Source organism: Cinclus cinclus, chromosome 22 (genome assembly GCF_963662255.1).
Source record: "Cinclus cinclus chromosome 22, bCinCin1.1, whole genome shotgun sequence".
Classification (NCBI taxonomy): Eukaryota; Metazoa; Chordata; class Aves; order Passeriformes; family Cinclidae; genus Cinclus; species Cinclus cinclus.
The window spans coordinates 1,328,445-1,348,477 of NC_085067.1; the positions used below are offsets into that span (position 1 = coordinate 1,328,445).

At 45.7% G+C, this 20,033-nt stretch overlaps 1 protein-coding gene across 8 annotated transcripts in view; it reads left to right on the forward strand.

Moving 5' to 3' along the window:
• SYNRG (synergin gamma) overlaps window positions 1–17,037 on the forward strand; it is a 33,872-nt gene extending 16,835 nt beyond the window's left edge. For 3 of the 8 annotated variants that reach the window (XM_062507028.1, XM_062507033.1, XM_062507032.1), the window contains 9 exons: window positions 506–1,450; window positions 8,653–9,255; window positions 9,612–9,775; window positions 10,465–10,518; window positions 11,282–11,378; window positions 11,693–11,841; window positions 14,454–14,564; window positions 15,104–15,139; window positions 16,067–17,037. In XM_062507028.1, coding sequence (XP_062363012.1) covers window positions 506–1,450; window positions 8,653–9,255; window positions 9,612–9,775; window positions 10,465–10,518; window positions 11,282–11,378; window positions 11,693–11,841; window positions 14,454–14,564; window positions 15,104–15,139; window positions 16,067–16,198 — 2,291 coding nt within the window. In that variant the 3' untranslated portion in view covers window positions 16,199–17,037. Of the gene's footprint in view, window positions 1–505; window positions 1,451–8,652; window positions 9,256–9,611; window positions 9,776–10,464; window positions 10,519–11,281; window positions 11,379–11,692; window positions 11,911–14,453; window positions 14,565–15,103; window positions 15,140–16,066 lie in introns of all 8 variants that reach the window. The other 5 variants (XM_062507027.1, XM_062507031.1, XM_062507036.1 and 2 more) reach the window with 4 other exon arrangements.
• The last annotated feature ends 2,996 nt before the right edge of the window (window positions 17,038–20,033 follow it).

Below are 20,033 nucleotides of genomic sequence, written 5' to 3' on the forward strand. Positions count from 1 at the left end.
GTCTCAGCCATCTGGTGATCCCCCTGAAAAAGCTGCAATATTTCAGAGGGAGGAAGGGAGGAATTGCTTCCATAAAAAGCAAATACTGTATTGGTATAAGTGAAATTCAAAATTACATTCATTGTTTGGCAAACATGAAGAGGATGATGTGGGGAGAGGAACTTGCATGGAAGCCAAATAAGGCAGTATTGATCTCCTTTTGAATCTCTCTGTCATGGTGTGTTTTGATATTAACTCAGTGTAAAGGGAGTTTAATGTGACTTGGAGGCTATTTGAGAGAATTAAGTGTTTGCTGGAGTGAAAAGTAGAATCACTGACCTTGACACTTGTGTGGCTCGTGAGCTTGAGTTTGCAGTTCCGTGTGCATCCCGAGGTCTTTCATTTAAACAGTTTGTGTAAAACCTTTTGACACTGTGTGAAATAACTTGCTTGTTTGCATGGTGTGGATGTGCTGTGTTTATTGTGCAGGGTTTAACTTTTGTTTTCTCCCTGTTTTCATTCCCAGGAGAGAACCTTGCAGAGTTCAAACCCGCAGGAGCCGACGATGGTTTCACAGATTTCAAAACCGCTGACAGCATCTCCCCGTTAGAGCCACCCTCAAAAGACAAAATCTTCCCTGCACCCTTCCCTCCTCTGCCTGCTCAGCCAAAACAGCCAACACAAGCCAAGACCCCTTTGAATCTGGCAGACTTGGAGCTCTTTACCTCTCCTGCAGAAACCAAGCAGCCATCCTTCCCACCTGCGTTTAACACCTCGAAACCTGGCTCCTTTCCCCCCCCACCCCTTCCATCTGCCTCTTCCCAGCCAGCACCCAGCAAAACTTCAAGCTTAGCTGATGACTTTGGAGAGTTCAACCTTTTTGGGGAATTTTCTAACGGCGCATCAGCCAGTGGACAAGATGACTTTGCAGATTTTATGGCTTTCAACAGCAGCAGCGGGTTTTCCGAACAAAAACCTGATGACAAATACAATGCACTCAAGCTGGAGGCCAGCCCTGCTGCTCAGGCTGGCTCCTCAGCTAGCACAGTGAAGGGTGGGCAGAGCTCTGCCACCACTGCTACTCCCACCAAATATGACATTTTCAAGCAGCTGTCCCTGGAAGGCTCGGGAGCGGGCTTCGAGGAGGCCAAGGACAGCGCGCTCTCCTCGGTGAAGAGCGATGATGACTTTGCTGACTTCCACTCCAACAAGTTTTCTTCCAGCGGCGCCGAGAAGTCGCTGGTGGACAAAGTGGCAGCTTTCAAGCAGGCCAAAGAAGACTCTGCTTCAGTGAAATCCCTGGATCTGCCCTCCATCGGTGGCAGCAGCGTGGGCAAGGAGGACTCCGAAGACGCTCTGTCTGTTCAGTTTGACATGAAACTGGCTGATGTGGGAGGAGATCTTAAGCATGTCATGTCTGATAGCTCTTTGGATTTGCCAACAGTTAGTGGCCAGCATCCACCAGCAGCAGGTGAGGAACTGGTTAGATTGCTCTGGTAACGTAGGTGGTGCAGATTCTGTGTTCTCTGTGCTCAATTACAGTATTATGCACTCGTCTTTCAGTAGTGGAAGACTCCTCAGTGTGTGTCCCCGCCAGCCACGGCCTCTCAGCAGGGCACTCTTTAGTTTTTGTCTTAGAAGACTATAAATAGAAATAGCTGGAACAGTTTGAATTCCAGGCCAGTTTATTTTTGAGATTTAACATCATCCTACTGGTACCTGTTCGCTATTGGCGCTTAAGGGACTCGAGTGGAAAATATTCCAGTGCAAACAATGTCATTCCATTTATATCTGCAAGATGATGGCAGAGTCTCACTTTATTCTCTTGTTTTCCACAAAGCATTTGGCATGGGGACTTCCCCTGCTCTGAGCTTCCCCAGGCTCACTAACTGGGGCTGTTAATGAGAAGCTGACTAATCACCAATACCAGTGTACTCCCCTTGCAGTGGGGCTCAGTCTGGGTAGCCAGGACTTTGCAGGACTGCAGCTGTAGAGTATTTCACACTCCTTCCAGTGTTAAATCCCTCGTGGGAATCATTGTGCCAAGGGGCTGCAAGTGCTGCTCTCATGACTGGGAGCTCTTGGACCTAAATTTAAACCATGGGATTTCCACTTTACCCTTATCAGGTTTCCACCTTCTTTAATTTCCCTTTATGACAACATTCCTGAGGGAGTGAACTGACCATCTCTGACCTGATCACATATCATAAAACAAATTTCCCAAGTGTCCTGCTTTTTCTTTTCATATATACATAGGAGATAAGCTGTAGTTAAATGTTCTGTGGCCTTCAACAACACGGGAACCATTACTGTGTTCTAGACAAGTTTTATGCAGTCAAAGGCTTTTCTGAACAGGGGGAACATGCAAACTGTAAATGTAAAAGCTCTTACTGCAAGAATTGGTTATTTCCACATGAAATATTTCTTCCATTTTTGCAGATATGAGTAAAGAAAAAATATACAGTACTGTAATTTTGCATTATATGATATTTTTAAGTAGGGGAGAGAATTAAGTCGGCAACTTCGATGTGGAAGATACTCTCTAACAGGGTACAAAATATCAGGAATAATTTATTAGCAAAGACATTTAATTTTCATATTACTGCTTGGGAAAACTCCAAGTTGAGTGAGCTGTCAAAACGTAGCACCAACAGTGTATTCTTGAATGTTTACTTTGGGTTTGAAAGCACTTTTTCCTAATATTTTTCTAGCCTCTTTTGGTGGTAGTTTTACTTCTGTAGCTCTTTCCAGGACATGTGCTTTTGCCACAGCAATCTGTGATGAATAATTGCTGTTTGTGGCAGGAAAGCCTTTTTTTTTGTTGTTGTTGGTTTGTTTGTTTGAAGGGGTTAGCCCTTCATGTGCTTGTTGCTAAACTTTTTGAACTCTGAAGTATTAATTAGAAGCTATTTTTATTAAACTTAAGTCTGTATTCTCCTATGGTGCCAAGTTAGATGTTACTCCAAGAGGGAGAGTTTTGCTCCATTTAATGTTTGGATTTGATAGCAGGATGTGCTCTGGACAGTGCTACAAACACTCCTGTGCTCATATGTTCCTTTCTGTGTGTTTGATGCATTCCAAGCTTTGAACTGCTGATGGTCAAATCTTTTTTCTTCCCTTTTTTTTTTTTTTCAGTTTACATGAAGTTAAAAAGCAGATTTTTTGTTTTGTTTTGTTTTGTTTTGTTTTTTCTCCTCATCCTTCGATCTGTAAATCTAATATCAAAAAGGGACAGTATCCCTTTGTCACCTCACTGCTGGGAAATGGGAGATGGTCCCCAGGTGTGCAAGCCCTGTGTCACATCTCCAGGGGAACAGCAGCAGGACAGAGGTGCTGAGAGATGATTTAGCTTTGTGACGTGCCCACACAGAGGTGTTTGTCCCTTGGCTCTGAGCTTTGACATTTGTAGCTTCCAGGTATGGGCAGGTAGGTGCTTACCTTGGGAATTAGGGAGAAATCCTTGCCTTGCTTCCCATGCCAGGGCCCTGTGGTCTCTTGAGGGGTGAAAGGTTTCTAGTTTTTCTGTCTCCCAAGGGGATACAGTGTCCTTAACTCAGCTCTGCACTCTCTGTGTGGAAGGTGGATGATACTAATGTTCCCTGATTTCTCTTGCATTTACTCCATATAACCCTTTGAGCACTGGCTGCATGCTGTTAGTTTGAACCAGGCTGCTTCTTTTACACCAAATTTACTTTTCACTCTGAGTTGAGAGCATCTGAATGAGCACTTGCTCCTGTTGGGTGAACCTGATTTGTCCTTCCTGCCAAAGGTTGCAGCGAGAGGAGCCCTGCCCTGGGCACCCTCAAAGGGTTATCTGCTGCACTGACACACCTGTAAAGTACCTTTTTCTTTGGCATTAATGGAGATTCTCTGTATATTTTAATCTAACTTCAGGTTTTTTTTGCTGCTTTTTCTAATGTCTGATTTCAACTAAACATTTCCTGTGTGACTGTGCCTTTTCAGATCTGCTTTGATATCTCTCTTCTGCAAGTATTGACCTGCATGCTTTACTCTGATACCACCCTTCTGAGCTCCTCTGTATCACTATCTTTTGTGATCTGTAAGTCCTGCTGTGTTAATAAATATTATCTTGGCATATTTTGAAAACGTGGGGATGTGTGTGATTTGTTGCAAACCAGCAATGTATCTCTTTTTCCTCAAAAACACAGAGTTTAAGGTTCTGATATCCCCTTAAGTGCCTTTCTCTGACAGAGCAGGGTGTGGGTGAGCTTCTTTTTCCTCTTCCAACGCTTTGACCTCGCTCCCTGTGACCTTCTGAATCTTTACATATTAACCTGAATAACATTTTTTGAACTATCTGTGTTTGAGAGGGATGGAGTGGAGGAAATGTGTGATGATGGGGTTGTTTCTGTGAGTTGGCACTGAAAAACTGTGTTATTGTCTGGACTTTTATGAATAGAAGCCCATTCTGTAATATTCTGATATTTATTTAGCTAATCCAGTGTGAGTTCACCAGAACCCCAAATTAAATTTTCCACTTGGGAAGTTCTGCCTTCTAAATATTGAAACTTTCAAACATGAATGACAGCTGCAAATTTATGGCATGCAATTATTTCACTTCAGATTCCTCCAGCTCCTGAGCCACTGCCATCTTGGGATTAGCATCAAATTAGCAGACAAGGTAGAAAGCTAAAAATAATTGAGATATGGAATAGTTAAAATGTTGTGAGGTTTTAGAGTTGCCACAAGAGGAGAAACCAGCCCAGGAAGCAGAATTTGGCTTTTCTTCTTTATGCTGAGCTGGAGAGACTTTAAAAGGGAAACAAAAAGAAAGGGAGAAAAGCACAGCACCCCTCCTTGGTTCTGGAGATCAGTAGGTCATGCCCAGCCCTAAAGGATTTTAAACCAAACCTTTGAACATAAAGCTGAGACCTAATTCTACAGGACTCGTGCAGTCTGTGTTTGTTCAGCCAATCATTCCTGGAGGAGGGAGAGGAACGTTCATGACTACATTTATTATGTTTTTGTCCAAACTTGACAGTCAGATTGACTCCCTTGCCCTCATTTGGATTAATTCTGCACACAGAAGATCTTATCCACCCTGGTTTATCCCAGGAAGGCTCTGACAGGGAGGGTGTGGATGTGTTTGCCATGGCCTTCCCAAGGGCCTCTGTTGGACTGAGCTCCCAGTGTCAGCTCAGAGGTTTTATTTTGCTGTGAAACGTTGTTTACCATGGTCATTTCAGAATAATTACCAAATCATGTAATTCCACAAGGTTTGGAGCCTTTTCTCTCCTATTCCCTTCCTTGTCATTTATCTTACAGTCAGCATTCTTGATGGTTTCCACCTTAGCTACAGCCATTCTTTTGAGAAAGCAAATGGGAATAATTCCCTTGTTGTTAACTGTTCCAGGCTTCGCCAGCTGAGGAATGGGCTTTGGATTTTTCTGTTTACTGACAGCAGCAATGCACGAAACTCTGTGTTCCTGCAGCCTCATCTCCTTTTAGCAGGTGCTGGAAGCCGTGAGCAGGTGGTTCCTGTCCCCAGGCAGGCTCTGAGTTCCAGTGGTTCCTGTCCCCAGGCAGGCTCTGGGTTCCAGTGGTTCCTGTCCCCAGGCAGGCTCTGGGTTCCAGTGGTTCCTGTCCCCGGGCAGGCTCTGGGTTCCAGTGGTTCCTGTCCCCGGGCAGGCTCTGGGTTCCAGTGGTTCCTGTCCCCAGGCAGGCTCTGGGTTCCAGTGGTTCCTGTCCCCGGGCAGGCTCTGGGTTCCAGTGGTTCCTGTCCCCGGGCAGGCTCTGGGTTCCAGTGGTTCCTGTCCCCAGGCAGGCTCTGGGTTCCAGTGGTTCCTGTCCCCGGGCAGGCTCTGGGTTCCTGCTCAGCCTGCAGGGGATGTTCCCAGGGTAACAGCACTGATGCTGCTGTGCTGGGAGCAGAGCTCCGCAGCTGCCACCTGTGTCACCCTAACAACCAAAACGTGACACCAGAGCTAGATCTGTTCAGCAGACTTTAATATCCACTGAAATATAAAATCCTGAAAGTCTCCTCTGCTGGCTGCAATCCCTAAATTTATTCCATAGTCCCTGAATTGTCTTTCTCAGTTTTCTTCAGACAGTCACTAATGCTGTCAAGGGTTTTCCTTAAATGATTAAACTGTTGACATTGAAGGCTCCAGCTTGTAATTTGCCTCCAGCCATAACTTAATCCTTGGTAGTTGAAATAAATTATTGGACTTGGCTCAAATCAGAGGTGGCAAGTTTTTCTGTAGATGAGATAGGACTGGGAAACAGTATTTTAACTGTATTTCATCCTGCTGTACGTTCCTTGCAGCCAGAGCTCTGCCTTAGCTGGCTCTTGCAGGTGCACCTGGTCCCAGGTGATGATCAGGCAGCTTGGAATTTGGGTTCCACATTCTTATTTTTCATACTTCTCACTAAATTGTTTTAAGACTGCTTGAGCTGTTTACACTGACTCTGAACACAGTTGTTTTTTCCTGGGATATAATATTCCTAGGAAAAAGTTAATTCACTGGAGTGATCTGGAACTATAAAAAAAAAAATCAGATGTGCAAAATGGAACCATTACATTTCACCTGAGCCCTTGCACCTCTTCAGAGGTTTAGTGCCTGCCTGAATTCACACACAGAGAGTGTTGACTCTTAGTTTGTGAATAATTAAACTATTGTTCTGCCTCCCCTGCCCTGCCCTATTGATTGCAGGTCAGTTCAGGATTCCCCCTGGAGCCTGCTGCTGCTCCTGCCCGTGCCTGAGCCAGGACTGGATCAGCAGTGCCCTGACCTGGGCCTTCTGGATGTGTTTGCAGCTCAAAATCTTAGCAATAACCAAAGGAGTCATTCCCAACAGGATGGGAGCGTGCAGATCCTCGGGGTGGGATCATCACCGCTCCCTTTCTGTCCCAGGGAGCACCTGAACAATCGAGGCTCAGATCTTTGCTGGGTTTTGGAGTCGACACAAAGTGAAGGGAAAACAGAGGTTGCCTGGTAGCTGGTGGTGTTTGCAAGATTCCAGCATTAATTACAGCTGCCTCGAGTGTGCGAGGTGGTTCTGGCTCGCTCTTTCATGCAAAGCTTTCCTTTAAACAAAAAGTTGAGAGCACAGGGTGTGGTCTGTGTTGATAAATCGCCCACCCCTCTGGCTCCTTTCACCTCAGAGCCTTCTTTCTGTGCGGGGAGCAGGTGATTTCATCTCTGTTTACCCTCTACAAACTGCTGCTCTGCACATTCACAACTCGAGTGGCAATTGGAGATCTTGGCTGTGTGCATGGGGCTCAGGTCTGGGTTTGGGATGCTGGCATGGACAAAGTAGCAGCTGCAGGAAAGCCCTGGGGAGGAGCTGATGGATGCTGTGCCTTGCTGACCCGTGGCTGTGGCCATTAAACTGCACCACTGAGCTGGGTGTTTGTTAGGGTTTTCATTAGCCATTTATGTGGGTCATGCCTGGGAAGCAGCCTGGATCCTGGCCTGCTCTCCCCTTCCAGTGAGATGGATAAACCAAGGCAGAAATGGTTTGTTAAAACGGTTTAATCCTCGGGCTGGTGTGGCTGCAGTGAATAAAGAGGACAGCTGGGAAGTCAGCTTGTTCCCACCGTGGCTCTGTCACAGCCCAGTGTGCCAGCCCAGCACCAGCATCTCAGCCCCAGTGAGGCTCAGGGAAAAGAAAATTTTGTGGTTTGGGTTTGCTGTCCCTGCACCTGTCGGACCCTGCGTGCTGTGCAGCAAATCTAATCCAAACTGACAATTGTTCCTGCTGGGAAACAAGCCCCAATGTAGGATGGAGGGCTGGTTTCCTGGGGAGGGGGGGGTTCATGCTCTCAGGAAAACTGCCCAGCCCCTGGCTCCGTGTGCTTTTGCTGGGACTCAGTCTCAGTCTGGAGGTGAAAGATCAGTGGGGTGGGAGCACCCCCAGGCACTGCGGGCTCTGATCTCACACCTGCCCCTGGCAGGGAGAAGAACCTATTAGGCCATGTAATCACCAGGTGGGTATAAATGTATGGAGCTTTCTGCAAAATAATTGGATTTTCTCTAGACTTAGCTGTTACAAACTATTTATTCAGTTAAAACATGATCTCTGCAATATCCCTGTCAGTGCTGGCACCTGGAAGTTTGACGAGTCGGCAGTGCGGCGCTGCAGGAGCCCTGATAAGCTCAAACAGGATTTCTAGGCTTTTTTAGATCCTCACAGCACATTTTTACATGTTATTTTGTATCAAAGCATGAATATAAAATTAAAGTGTATTAATACTTTATCAGAGGAATGGAACAGTCAGCCCAGTCTTCTGTGTGGTTGGATTAGATAAGATGAAATAACTCACTGAAGGTGTTTGAGTTGTAACATTTATATTTTGATTGTAGATTCTGAAGCCAGAAGACTCAACTGGTGGTCTGTGCATCCTGGACTGGCCAGAAACTCTTTTTTCTTAGTGTTTCTTCACTACCATAGTGGTATGGTGACTTTCAGTTTAAAGTGTAAAATGGCATTCAAAAGTAAAGGCTTACATTCACTGAACAGAAAAATTTTTACATGAAATGCTGAGGTATTTCTCAGATTATTTTTGTGCAAACTCCAGTTCAAGCCTCATTGAGACAACAATTCACTGTGTTTGTTCTTGCAGCTCCTCCAGGCTCTCAGCGAGTTCTTAGGCGGCGTAGAGAGTTTAAGGTTTGAACTTCAGCTCCTAACTGTGGGGGTTTGTTTCAGATGTGGATGACTTAAAGGGTGGCCCGTTTGGAAGCTGTCACAGTGGCTCTGCAGTCAGCAGCCTGGCGAGCTACGACTGGTCTGGCTCCGACAGGGACGACATCCAGCAGGGCAAGAAACCCTCCTGCTTCTCCCAGCCCTCGGGGAGTGGCTCCTCCACGGCCACCTCTGTCCTCCAGAAGAAGGAGACCTTGTTTGGCAGCTCAGAAAACATCACCATGACAACAGTTTCCAAAGTGACGACTTTCTCCAGCGAGGATGCTTTGCAGGATGTTTCCTTTGCAGCCTTTGCAAACTTTAAGGACTCCGGGCCGGTGTCCAGCGCTTTGAGCGACGACGACGTCGGGGATTTTGGGGATTTTGCCAGACTTCCCCCAGAAGCTCAGGATGCAGCAGCAGCTGACACAGCCCTGGGTGATGATTTCCTCCATGGAGACTCCTCTGAGCTGCGGAGAGAGGCCACGGATGACTTCGGGGAGTTCCAAAGTGAAAAAGCGAAAATCAGCAAGTTTGACTTCTTGGTGGCAACTTCCCAAGGCAAGGTGAAATCCAGTGAGGAGATGATCAAGAGTGAGCTGGCCACCTTTGACCTGTCTGTGCAAGGTAAGCCTGCCCACAGTGGAGACACCTCATGATGCATGTGCTCATCAAAGGCTGATTTTCCTAATTGAATTATAAATTAACTAATGGGGGGATATGCCACAGGCTGCTGGAAATGACCTGAATCTTCTCATTGATTTCTGTGGCATTAGGAGCGGGTCTTTTTCTACAAGGAAAATACCTGTTGTGCCAAAAACCTGTGAGAATTGAGAGACTGGGGAAATCTGCAGCAGTCACTGAGTAAAGAGCAATATTTGTTCTTCTGGTGGAACGGGACAACCCTTGCTGCCACTTCATTCATCTTAAATAGCCTGGGTCTTTAGAGTAAAGGAATAACTTTTTGCAACCTGACTTTCTAGGGTCTCATAAGAGGAGCCTGAGCCTGGGGGACAGAGAAATCAGTCGCTCCTCACCTCTGCCAGCTCTGGAGCAGCCCTTCAGGGACCGCTCGAACACCCTGAGTGAGAAGCCAGCCCTGCCCGTGATCAGGGACAAGTACAAGGACCTGACTGGGGAGGTGGAGGTAAGAAACTGTCTGCAACACGCCTGAGCTGGCACTGGCATCAAGGGGCTTCTGTACCCAACTTTTTGGGGCTTTACCTGTTTGGGTATGGGTGTGACTGTGAGGTGGTGTCCGGGTGCAGTTGGATGTTGTGAATGGAACCTGGAGGTTTCTTCTCTCATGTCTTTAAAGGGAAGTGGGAAAACACAAAATGCTGTCTGAAACACGGAATCACTTGACCTTGCAGCCTAAATTTATGACTGGAAATTAGTTACAGTTTAAATCTAATCCCAGCTTTGGCAGAGTCTGCTTGCTTTGGGAAATGGCATCACTTTTTTAGGCTGCATGGTAGTTATTTATTTCTCTTGCTCATCCTGAGAAGAGATGGGAGGAGGACTCAGATTAAATTCTGCTAATCCCCATTGCTAGAATAGCAGGCTGTAACAAATGTGTCAGGAGGAGGTGTGTGCAGTGCAACCTTTTACCCCCTCCTATATGCTCTCCTTTTGAAACTCATTCTCACTCCCAGAAATCAGATTTTAGAGTTCAGGTGCATAGAGAGTCTTGAAAAAAATGAGGAGAAATTAGGAACAGATCTGATCTGCAAATAGTCTTATAAAATACCTGCCTGCTGTGTGTCTGTTGTGTAGGAGAGAGGGAGGGAAATGTGTTTTGGAGCAAGACTGAGCCTGTCCTTTCCTTTGCTCTAGGAGAGCGAGAGGTACGCCTACGAGTGGCAGAGGTGCCTGGAGAGTGCCCTGCAGGTGAGTGTGACACCTCCTCCTCCAGATCCTTCCCTTCTCCCTGCAGGACCTGCCTCACTCAGTGTTTGAGACCAACAGGCAGAGAAAGTGTGGGAATCAGTCCTGGGAATTACAGTTTTTAAACCAAAAGCTGCCACTCCTCAGTTAAACACCGTACACTAATCTTCCTGTCTCTGGGGATTATTTTGGCTTTTCCCTAAATATTCCAGCTCTCTGGTTAGTGGGGTGGTCCTGTGTTTGGGTGCCCAGTATTGTTTGTTCAGGGCACTGGAACCAGTGCCTGGCTCCTCAGGGCTTCCTGAGGGACAGAATTACTGATGTGCTGTGCCCAGGGACCATTCACATGCTGCTGTCAGATATTTCACAGTCAGATCAGTGCTCCTTAACATTTCTTCTTTGCATTTGAGTATTAGAGAGCCCAAACTGAGTGCTTTTATTAAATTGGACAGCAAGGCATGTCTGCTCTTAAAACTCTTATTTTGGTAATGAAAATACTGGGGGGAATACATTAAGGTTTTAATTGTTCCTGCTTTCCCCCAGTCTACTTAAGCAGGAGTATATAAAAACATCTGATGGAGTGTGGCAATCATTTCTTGTAATGATCAATAATTTTAATAATTTAAAAAATCCATAATAAATCAATTTAATACTTTTAATAATTTGCCTTCTTTGCTGAATAACAGTTTCTGCTGGGGGCAATCTTGTTTGTAATGATTATTTAAAAATAGAAACCCCATCATTTTATGAAATTCATTTCCACCAGGTCATAAAGAAAGCAAATGACACCTTAAATGGAATCAGCAGTTCATCTGTTTGCACTGAAGTTATCCAGTCTGCTCAAGGCATGGAATATTTACAGGGTATGTTTTAATTTTCCACATGTTTTACACTGGAAGTTCTTCCCTGAAAAACAGGAGTTTTGAATATAGAAATATATAGGAATATATATATATTCCAGGAATATAGAATCACTCTTCCCCAAATGGCATTATTTTTAATCTTAATCTTTGCCTGCATCTGAATAATGAAGAACTCTTCTGCCACAGAAATGTAACTCCAGCTTTGAAGTAACCCTCCATGGCCACCCCTCCTGTGCCACTCTGGTTTTGCCTTTTCTGAGTTCAAGGCTGGGGGTTCAGTGCATTCTCAATCCTCCCCTGTTTTCCATCCACAGGGGTTGTTGAAGTCTACAGAGTAACAAAGAGGGTGGAGCTGGGCATCAAAGCAACGGCAGTTTGCAGTGAGAAGCTGCAGCAGCTGCTGAAGGATATTGATAAAGTGTGGAACAACCTGATCAGCTTCATGTCCCTGGCTGCTCTGACGGTAAGACCCAAAAAAACTGCCTGGTTACTAAAACAAATGTCATCGTTTGATTTAAAGAGGCTTTGCAGGGTGTGCTGCCTTGACAGTTTGTGCTTCTTCTCTTGGAAAATGGAAATGAACTTATTTGTGAAAGCCAGTTTAAAACCCTCTAAGAAATCTGTTATTTATGCACAAATATGATGTTGTCTTACTTAATACCTTGATGATCTAGGTGATAACCTGGGTTTCTGTGGACATCTCCATTAAGGCAAATTTAATAAAATCCAAATAAGCTGTTTTGCAAAGCCAGAGTGACATGGACATTGTTTTTTAATAACCCTGCAATTGGCTTTAATGCTCACAATTCCATAACACACAGTGGAGCAGCACAGGAACAACTAATCTGTTTTCCCTTCTCTCTGCAATTGGAAATGCCCAAGTTTGTTTTGGTTCCTGCCACAGATTAAACAGCTTTTCCTGGTCTGCACTGCCAGGAAAAGATACCAGACAGTCTGGTAGGAACTGGAGAGCTTTGGACATAGCTGGGTGAAGGGGACAGGCAGGGATGGTCTGAGGGGTGGCCCTTTAGAGCAGGAGAATCCCATGGGAAAGGTCTGCAGAGGAGCTGGGGTAGAGAGGGGCACACAGAGGTGCAGAACAGACACAAACAGAAGGCAGGAAAAGCACCCTGCCTTTAAATACCTTGTGGGGTTTGTGTTGCAGGAGATCTAATGTGCAAAATTACTTCCTTTAACCATGGAAAAACTCCTGATTTTAGGGGATCACCCATCTGTGTGTGCTTTCTATTGACTGACACAGTAGATCCCTTTGGCTCAGTGCATATCCAAGGAGCCTTCAGGATCACCACATCCCACCAAGCATCACTGAGCTGATCATTACCTTGGGGAGGTTTCCACTGAGCATTTTAATTTGTGGCTTCCTCCTTGCACTGCAGCTGTGCCCACAAAAGGCTCTTCCTTCCCAACAAACACTCATGTTTAAGTAAGGCTTGGAATTCTTGGTTTCTGCTTGAAACCCCCATCTCCAGCTCACTGTCATTCCCTGCAAGGCAGGTATTAGAGATGATCAGTCCCTTTTGACACACCTTTTTGCACATTTTAAACCTCCCCAGGTATTTTGGTGATGTCCTGTGATGCACAGAGCCTGCCATCCTAGGAAATTTATATCCTCAGCATTTTACTGCCTGGCAGAGGAAGTTGATAGACCTGGAATCACCTGTTTGAACTCTGGCATTGTTGATAGGAACAATCCCAAGAGCTATCAGGATCTTTTCCTATTTTAAACAGGTGGATTAAAATGCAGTTGCTAAAGTGCTTTTCCTTGGAAGATTACAGGGATTACCTGAAAGTCCAAAGCCACAGCAGCTCCTGCCTTGTAGCTCCAGCTAAAGTTTCAGCACAGCAGGAGTTACAAACAGTGACTTTTCACATGCACACACAGTCCAACTGAAATTCTTAAAAACCAGGGACTCATGACCTCTATAATTCTCCAGATCACCCCTTTTCTTGCTTCTCTTCCCCACGGGATTCACTGGAAGGGGTGGAGCTCACACCTCTGGTGTTACAGTCACGGATCCTAAATGATGCAGAAATGCCAATTAACTGGAGAGAAGGATTCCAGCTCCCAGGCATGTGCTTGGAAAGGTTAATTTTATCTTTTAAAGGATTTTGTTACAAGGTAATTTTATGCACAGCCTTGTGGTTTTTCACAGCAAATTGCAGGATGACCTTCTCATTTGCTTCACTCATGCATTTGGTAAACAAATATTAGAGTGCCTTTATTAATTTGATTGATCTATCTAGAGATTAAAGGGTGGATTTTTTTTTTCAGGATTCCAATTATTCTCCAGCCATTCAGCAGGGCAGTGTGAGCAGCATACCCAGAGTGTGGATTAAGACACACATGGCCTGGGATCACACCGTTTTTTAAGCTTCTTGCATTTCCAGTCATTGCTTTTATTTGCATTACTATTTTCATGCAAAATTTAAACAGTTTTGTATCACCCTTATGCAGTGTTTTAATTGATGATTTATCCTGTGGCTGAAATGTGTGGTTAAGTACTGGAAAAGTGATCACGTTAATTTATTATTTACAGGTTTATTCTCCCACCCTTTGCCTCCCTTTAACCTGAACTTGTGTGTGGCTGGTGGCCTGGATCCCATGGTTTGTTTAACCTTAATATCCCATTTTGCAGTGCTCTGCCATACTGTGGGTTCACAAAAAAAACCCAAAAAAGGAGAAAACCAGCTGCTTTTTTTTTTGCTGAGGCAATAGCAGGGAGTCCAGGACAAGGAACCCTGCTGCAGCCACCTCCCCACAGCTGCACAAACACCTGCAGATCCCCTGTTTGCCTTCCCCCAGTGCTCCTTCCCCTTTGGAAGTGGGAATGTGCAACTCAAGAATTCCTTCCTTTGTAGTTGAGGCCTTTTTTTAAGACTTGGAGTGTTATAAATTAGTGCTGATGGAGGTGGCAAGTCCATCCTGACAGCTTTGATGATTGTCACCCCTGCTATGCCATGTGACACGCTGGCTCTTGGTGCTCAGTAATTTTTATCATGAAGTCTGAAATTTTGTCAGGCACTGAAAAATGCCTAAATGTCTCCTTTCTTTAGCCAGATGAAAACTCCCTGGATTTCTCTTCTTGTATGCTGCGCCCAGGGATTAAAAATGCCCAGGACCTTGCCTGTGGAGTGTGTCTCCTAAATGTGGATTCCAGAAGCAAAGTAAGTGTGGTGCTTCAACTCCTTTGGAATTTACAGTCTGGGCTTCCATTTATAGAGCCCCAGACTGGTTTGGGTTGGAAGGGACTTTAAAGCTCATCCTGTGCCACCCCTGCCATGGGCAGGGACACCTCCCACTGTCCCAGGTTGTCCAGTCTGGCCTTGGACACTTCCAGGGATGGGTGTATTGAAAAAAACTTTCATGGTTATAGTGTGTAAACTCTGACCTATAGATGGGTCTCAGTAAAATCTTGGAATGTCCAGTGTTCCTTGGGCTTTGGTGTGACACAGCTGTGGAGAAAGGGCGGAGTTTAATTGTTTGTAATGAGCAAGAAACTGGGATGCTAAGATTTTCAAAAGTATACCTATTTTTTTTAACAAATAAAAATCTTTTAATGACTTTTCTTCACGAAATGGCTCACCAGAGGGGACTGCTGCCATTAGCAGAGCTGGGAGGGACTCGCAGGACATGTGCAGAGTTGTGCCAGACAGTTAAAAATACAGGCACTTTTCCTGACTTTCTGGTTTCAACGTTATTTCAGAAAGAAGAGAAACCTCTGGAAGAACTTCCCAAGAAAGTATGAACCTGTAAAAAACATTCTTTCTAGACTCATTCTTCTTGAGTGTGGAAGGCTGAGTTGCTAATGGGCTCTCAGCTGTCATTCTTAATTGTGCCAATCATTAATCCTCTTCTCCAGTCATGTTTTGTGGCCGTTAACTCTTGATCTGATCAACTAACATGCTCCAGAGCCTCCCCTGTCTGTCTGCATGCCTGTACCTTGTGCCCAGCTCTCTGGTTTTGTGCTCTTTCTGTTGTGTGGTAGAAAATCCTTGAGTTCCTGAATTTGTGCTGCCCGTGTGTCTGTAGCAGGAGAGGGGGGATTTCAGGGGCTTTGTGCTAGAAATATTGACTTTTGGCTTTGTGTAGCTGGCAGTGGCATTTTTAGAAATCTCTGCAGGAAATCCAGGGTGTGGAGAGCAGGGCTGGGATATTTTTTTAAACAGGGAGCTGTGAGGCATTGGAAAGAATCTCCTAGCAACAAACAGCGAGGTGGTTTCAGCCTGTTCATGGCTTCACACGCTCACAGGCTCCTATTGTCAAGCAGCTTCAATTAACAGGAGGAAGTAGATCAAATTCAACTTGAAATAACACTAATAGCAAGAATTGCACCTGCCTAACCCACAGCCAGGCTGGAGCCAGGGAATTAAATGCAGGAGCTGGCTGCTGCCAAGCAGGACAAGCTCTTCCTTCAGTAGGGAGGTGGAACAGAAGCAGAAGATGCAGGAAACAAGGTGAGTTAGCTGCCAGGGCTCAGGCCAGGGCTCCCTCCCTGCAGGTGTAGCTTGGCTCAGGTGTGTTGGCTGAAGGTTTTGTCCACTGCAGCTGCAATCAAACAGAGTTGGTGGAGTGGAGTGCTCAGGGGAGAGTCCTGTGCTGTTTTCCTCTCTAGGTTTGGCCCCTGGAGGGGATCAGAGTGTCACATTTGTTTCAATTCTTCTTGCAGGCCTTTAACTCTGAGACAGATAACTTCAAGCTGGCATATGGGGGGCACCAGTACCACGCCAGCTGTGCCAACTTCTGGATCAACTGCGTGGAGCCCAAACCTCCAGGGCTCATCCTGCCAGACCTGCTCTGAAAGAAGCTGCACTGCAGGTGGAGCTTTGGGTCTGATGGTGCAGGACTTGGGGTAACTGCTGTGCTGGAGAGGCTGGAGCTGGGCTCAGGGTTGGAAACGTCTGGGGTTGATTTTTGGTTCAAAAATCAATGGATTAAAGCCACTGTTTTAGATGGTGGAGAATTCACTTCTAATGGCCAAGGTTTCAGAAATAACTGGGGAAATATGTTGTATGGCAAAAAAGAAAAGTGGCATTTCAGTCTTTCTGAAGATGAAAATGTTATCCTGTGGAAAAGCAGCCTGGTAACCATGTGCATAAACTTGGGAGAGGCCAGCATGGAGCTTCCCAGAGAACCTGGAATGCTGGGCTGATTTGCATAGAAAAAACCACTTAAATACTTGAAGTCTGTATTTGCAAGCAAATCTTTTCCTTAACGTTTCTGGGACATGGACCTTGATGTTCTTTAAGTGTTTGCTGCTGTGAGATCACAGCACATGGGTCACAGCAGCATCCAGGCAGAATGAATTATTGACTCAGAAGGAGAAGCTGCTGGGTGTTTGTACTTCCACTGCTCTGTGCTGGAAGTTCTGCTGCATGCAGAACTGGTTAGTGCTGGAAGGTGAGGACTGGAAAACTGTTGTAATTTTCCCTGTTCTATGTGGATTCTGTAGTGCAGGCAGCTGGAGTTCAAAACTCAGTCTGTTGTAAATAGAGATAAATTTCCCTGGATTTGTCCTGAGCTCCAGGTAGGATTTTGTCTCTCCTGACCTTTTGGGAGTTGTGTGGCTGCAGCACTGCTGGAAGCTGGACTCTGCTGATGCAGCACATCTGCTCTCTGTAGATTCTTTCCCTTTTTTGGCTGTGGAGATGCTGTTTGGGATGGGATGGGATATGGGATGGGATGGCTGTGTGTGACTCGTGTACTCTGCTGCTACCTGTAGCAACGTGTTCCTGTGACTCAGAGCTGGCAGCACAAGGTGGCCCCTGGCTCCTGCAGCAGGGACTGGGATTTAACACCCAAAGGGATTTAACCCCTGGCAGTTGGTCTCAACAAGCTGTGTCTGAAGCAGGCATTGTGTCCCTGCTGGTTTGTGGCTTTTGTAGGTTGTCCTTTCTGGACAGGTTTGTGTCACAGGCTCTCACTAAATGTTACCTGTACATCTGGTTCCCCCTTCAGATCCAATATCCAGAGGTCGGTGCAGTCAGTGGAGTTCTGGTTGGAGGATTTTAAACCTGTGGGAGCTTCATGGTGTTAAAAGAGATTTAGACCCTGTCTAGGTCAGCAGGAAATGAAGTGGGGTATAAATCCATAGGGTACAACTTTCTCCTTAATTCTGTGGTTTAGTCTCTCAGATCTGTCCCTTTCCCCCCGAGATCTCAACAGCTTCTCCAAGTTAATCCTGTCCCTATTACAAGTACCTGACACTGACCTGTGGTTATTTGCTGAAACAGAAATTACAATGAGGAAAACGATGCTTTGTGTTTAAAAAACAAACAGGCTTAGTTATACGAAACTATTAATTAGCCCAAATGAAAGAATCTTGGCTCTGAGGTGTCTGGCTCCTTCCTTACACCAATTACAATAAATCTCCTTGCTGCCTCAAATTAGCTCATTCATGAAATAAAGCACTGTGTGCCTCCAGCTGATCCAGAGGCAGATTTCCCGTGCTGTGCTTCCCACATCCCGCCCAGGAATTACAAAAAAAAAAACCAGGGAAGCAACTCCTTGCTTCTCTCCCTTTCATATATTAGGTGGGAAAGAGCTCCAGCAGTACAGCTTGTGCCCACAGCCCTTGTTTTCCAGCACAGTCAGGGGCTGCTGTGCCCCTCACCAGAGTTCCCACAGGAGTTTGGGGACAGGAAACACTGCAGGTTTCTCCAGTGGCTGGGAGAGGCTGGTGCTGAGGGAATGCTGTACTGGGAAAAGGGACTTTACTGTCAGCCTGGCTTCCCACCACAGCTCCCCAACACTTTGCTAGAGAGGAAGTTTTTCCCCCTAATTTAAAGAAAATGCCACAAATAAGAGGTCATGGTGTGAAATTTAAAACACCATCTTCCAGTGCTGGTTTTTCTGTACCTGTTACCAGCTCAGCCCCTCTCTGAGCTGCAGCCAACGTGGCTTTTGGCCCATGAAAAAAGGAATGGACGTTTACAATTCCAAGTGCAGCAGAGCTCACTGAAGGGTGCCACTGCTGCTCTCCTGCTCCCACAGCAGGCACCATCCCTGTCTTTGTGGGGAGCAGGAAGGGCTCTGCTCCATCAGCCATGGGAGCACAGGGAAGGTTTGCATGGAGATCCCCTCGATAAAGGCATTGCACAAGGAGGATCAGCTGCAGATCCCAGTCATTCCAATGACTCACTGGAGCATTCAGCATCTCTCAGTTGTTGCCAGCCAAAGCTCAGTGTCCTTCCAAGCTGTATCCAAGGTGACAGGATTGTCACAGCCCACCTTCCCCTGCTGCCTCTGCTGCAGGCCCCTGGACATGCTGCCTTCCCTTTGCCTGTGTCCAGTGTCAGACCTTCAACTCCTTTTCCTGCATGGATTCTCTCACTGGAAAAGAGAAACTAGATTTTCTTTGTTTCTTGGTTTGTTTCTTTTTAATCTATGTGTAGATAGATTAAAGGGGTTGCCTTGTTGTGACCTGTGGAAAGTGGGGTTCTGTCTCTTTGTGTATATTTGGAGTTCTGAGGAATTATTTGCTCGGTTATTTAATGTATTTATGGCTTAACCCTCTTGTGTTCCTGGTGCTTCCATGCCGTGGCAGCTTCTCCCTGGTGCATGGGGGCTGCTCCAGCCTCTTCCCTGCTCCTCCCTCCTCGTGTTTGGCTGGGAGTCCCTGCAGCCCCTCCGAGCTCCCCTGTGCCCTGGGAATTGTCACCTCCTGGCCTCCCCATTCTTTCCAAGGACTTTTCCTCCCTGGCAGCAGCTTCTCCTGGCTGGCTTTGGTGGGAGCAGCTCCTGAAATCCCTGCAGGGTGTGGGAGTGAGGGTGAAGTTGAGCCCCAGGCTGAGCAGGAGCTCATGGAAGGCCATGGAATGCTCAGAGTCCTGTCAGCTACACTGGGAATCACAAACTTGAAACAAAACCTGCTTTTCCAATAAAAATTGCTGTTGTACAAAATGCTACTTTGGATTTACTTTTAATTTTGCACCTGTCTGTAATTCCAGTTCTCTATGTTAAAATAGGAATGTCATCATTTTATGAAGAGCGATCAGAAAACTTCTCTTTCTATTGTGATTCTTCTGCCCTCTGGGCAAATGTTATTTTTCTTCCAGAAGTGGTTTTGTGATTATTATTTGGAGCTGTTTGGGTTTATGCTGTGCTAGAGTTGCTGCTGATATTTTAAATCCAATGAGAGTAAGTGTTATTAATTGACTTTAGTACCTTGTTTACTCCCTTAATTCCTGCAATGATTTATAAATCCTGTGTTGAGATTCAAACCTGGTGTTCAATAAAAAGCTCGTTTCATATCTGACCAGCCTGGGAAGCTGAAATATTTATATCATAATATAAGATTTATATCATAATGTAAGTGTAACCTGCTCTGTGGCTGGGATGGGAAAGGTGTCTCACCAAATACTAGAAGATACAAAATATTTTTCAGACAATTCAGACACCATTTGGATGGGAGCAGGAGAAGGGGTGTTCCCTTCAAAGCCAGGGGTGTGCTCAGAGCAATCCAAGCTAAACCAGGGCTCTCTCTTCTTTGGTTCCTGTAGCTCTGAGAATGGAATAAAAGCTGGATTTTTACACTTGTATAAAATCTTTTACTCTAGTGAATACAAGAGGAGCTTTTGCAGTAAAATCCCCACAAGCACTAACACTATCCTATAACCTTGAATGGGGATTTCATG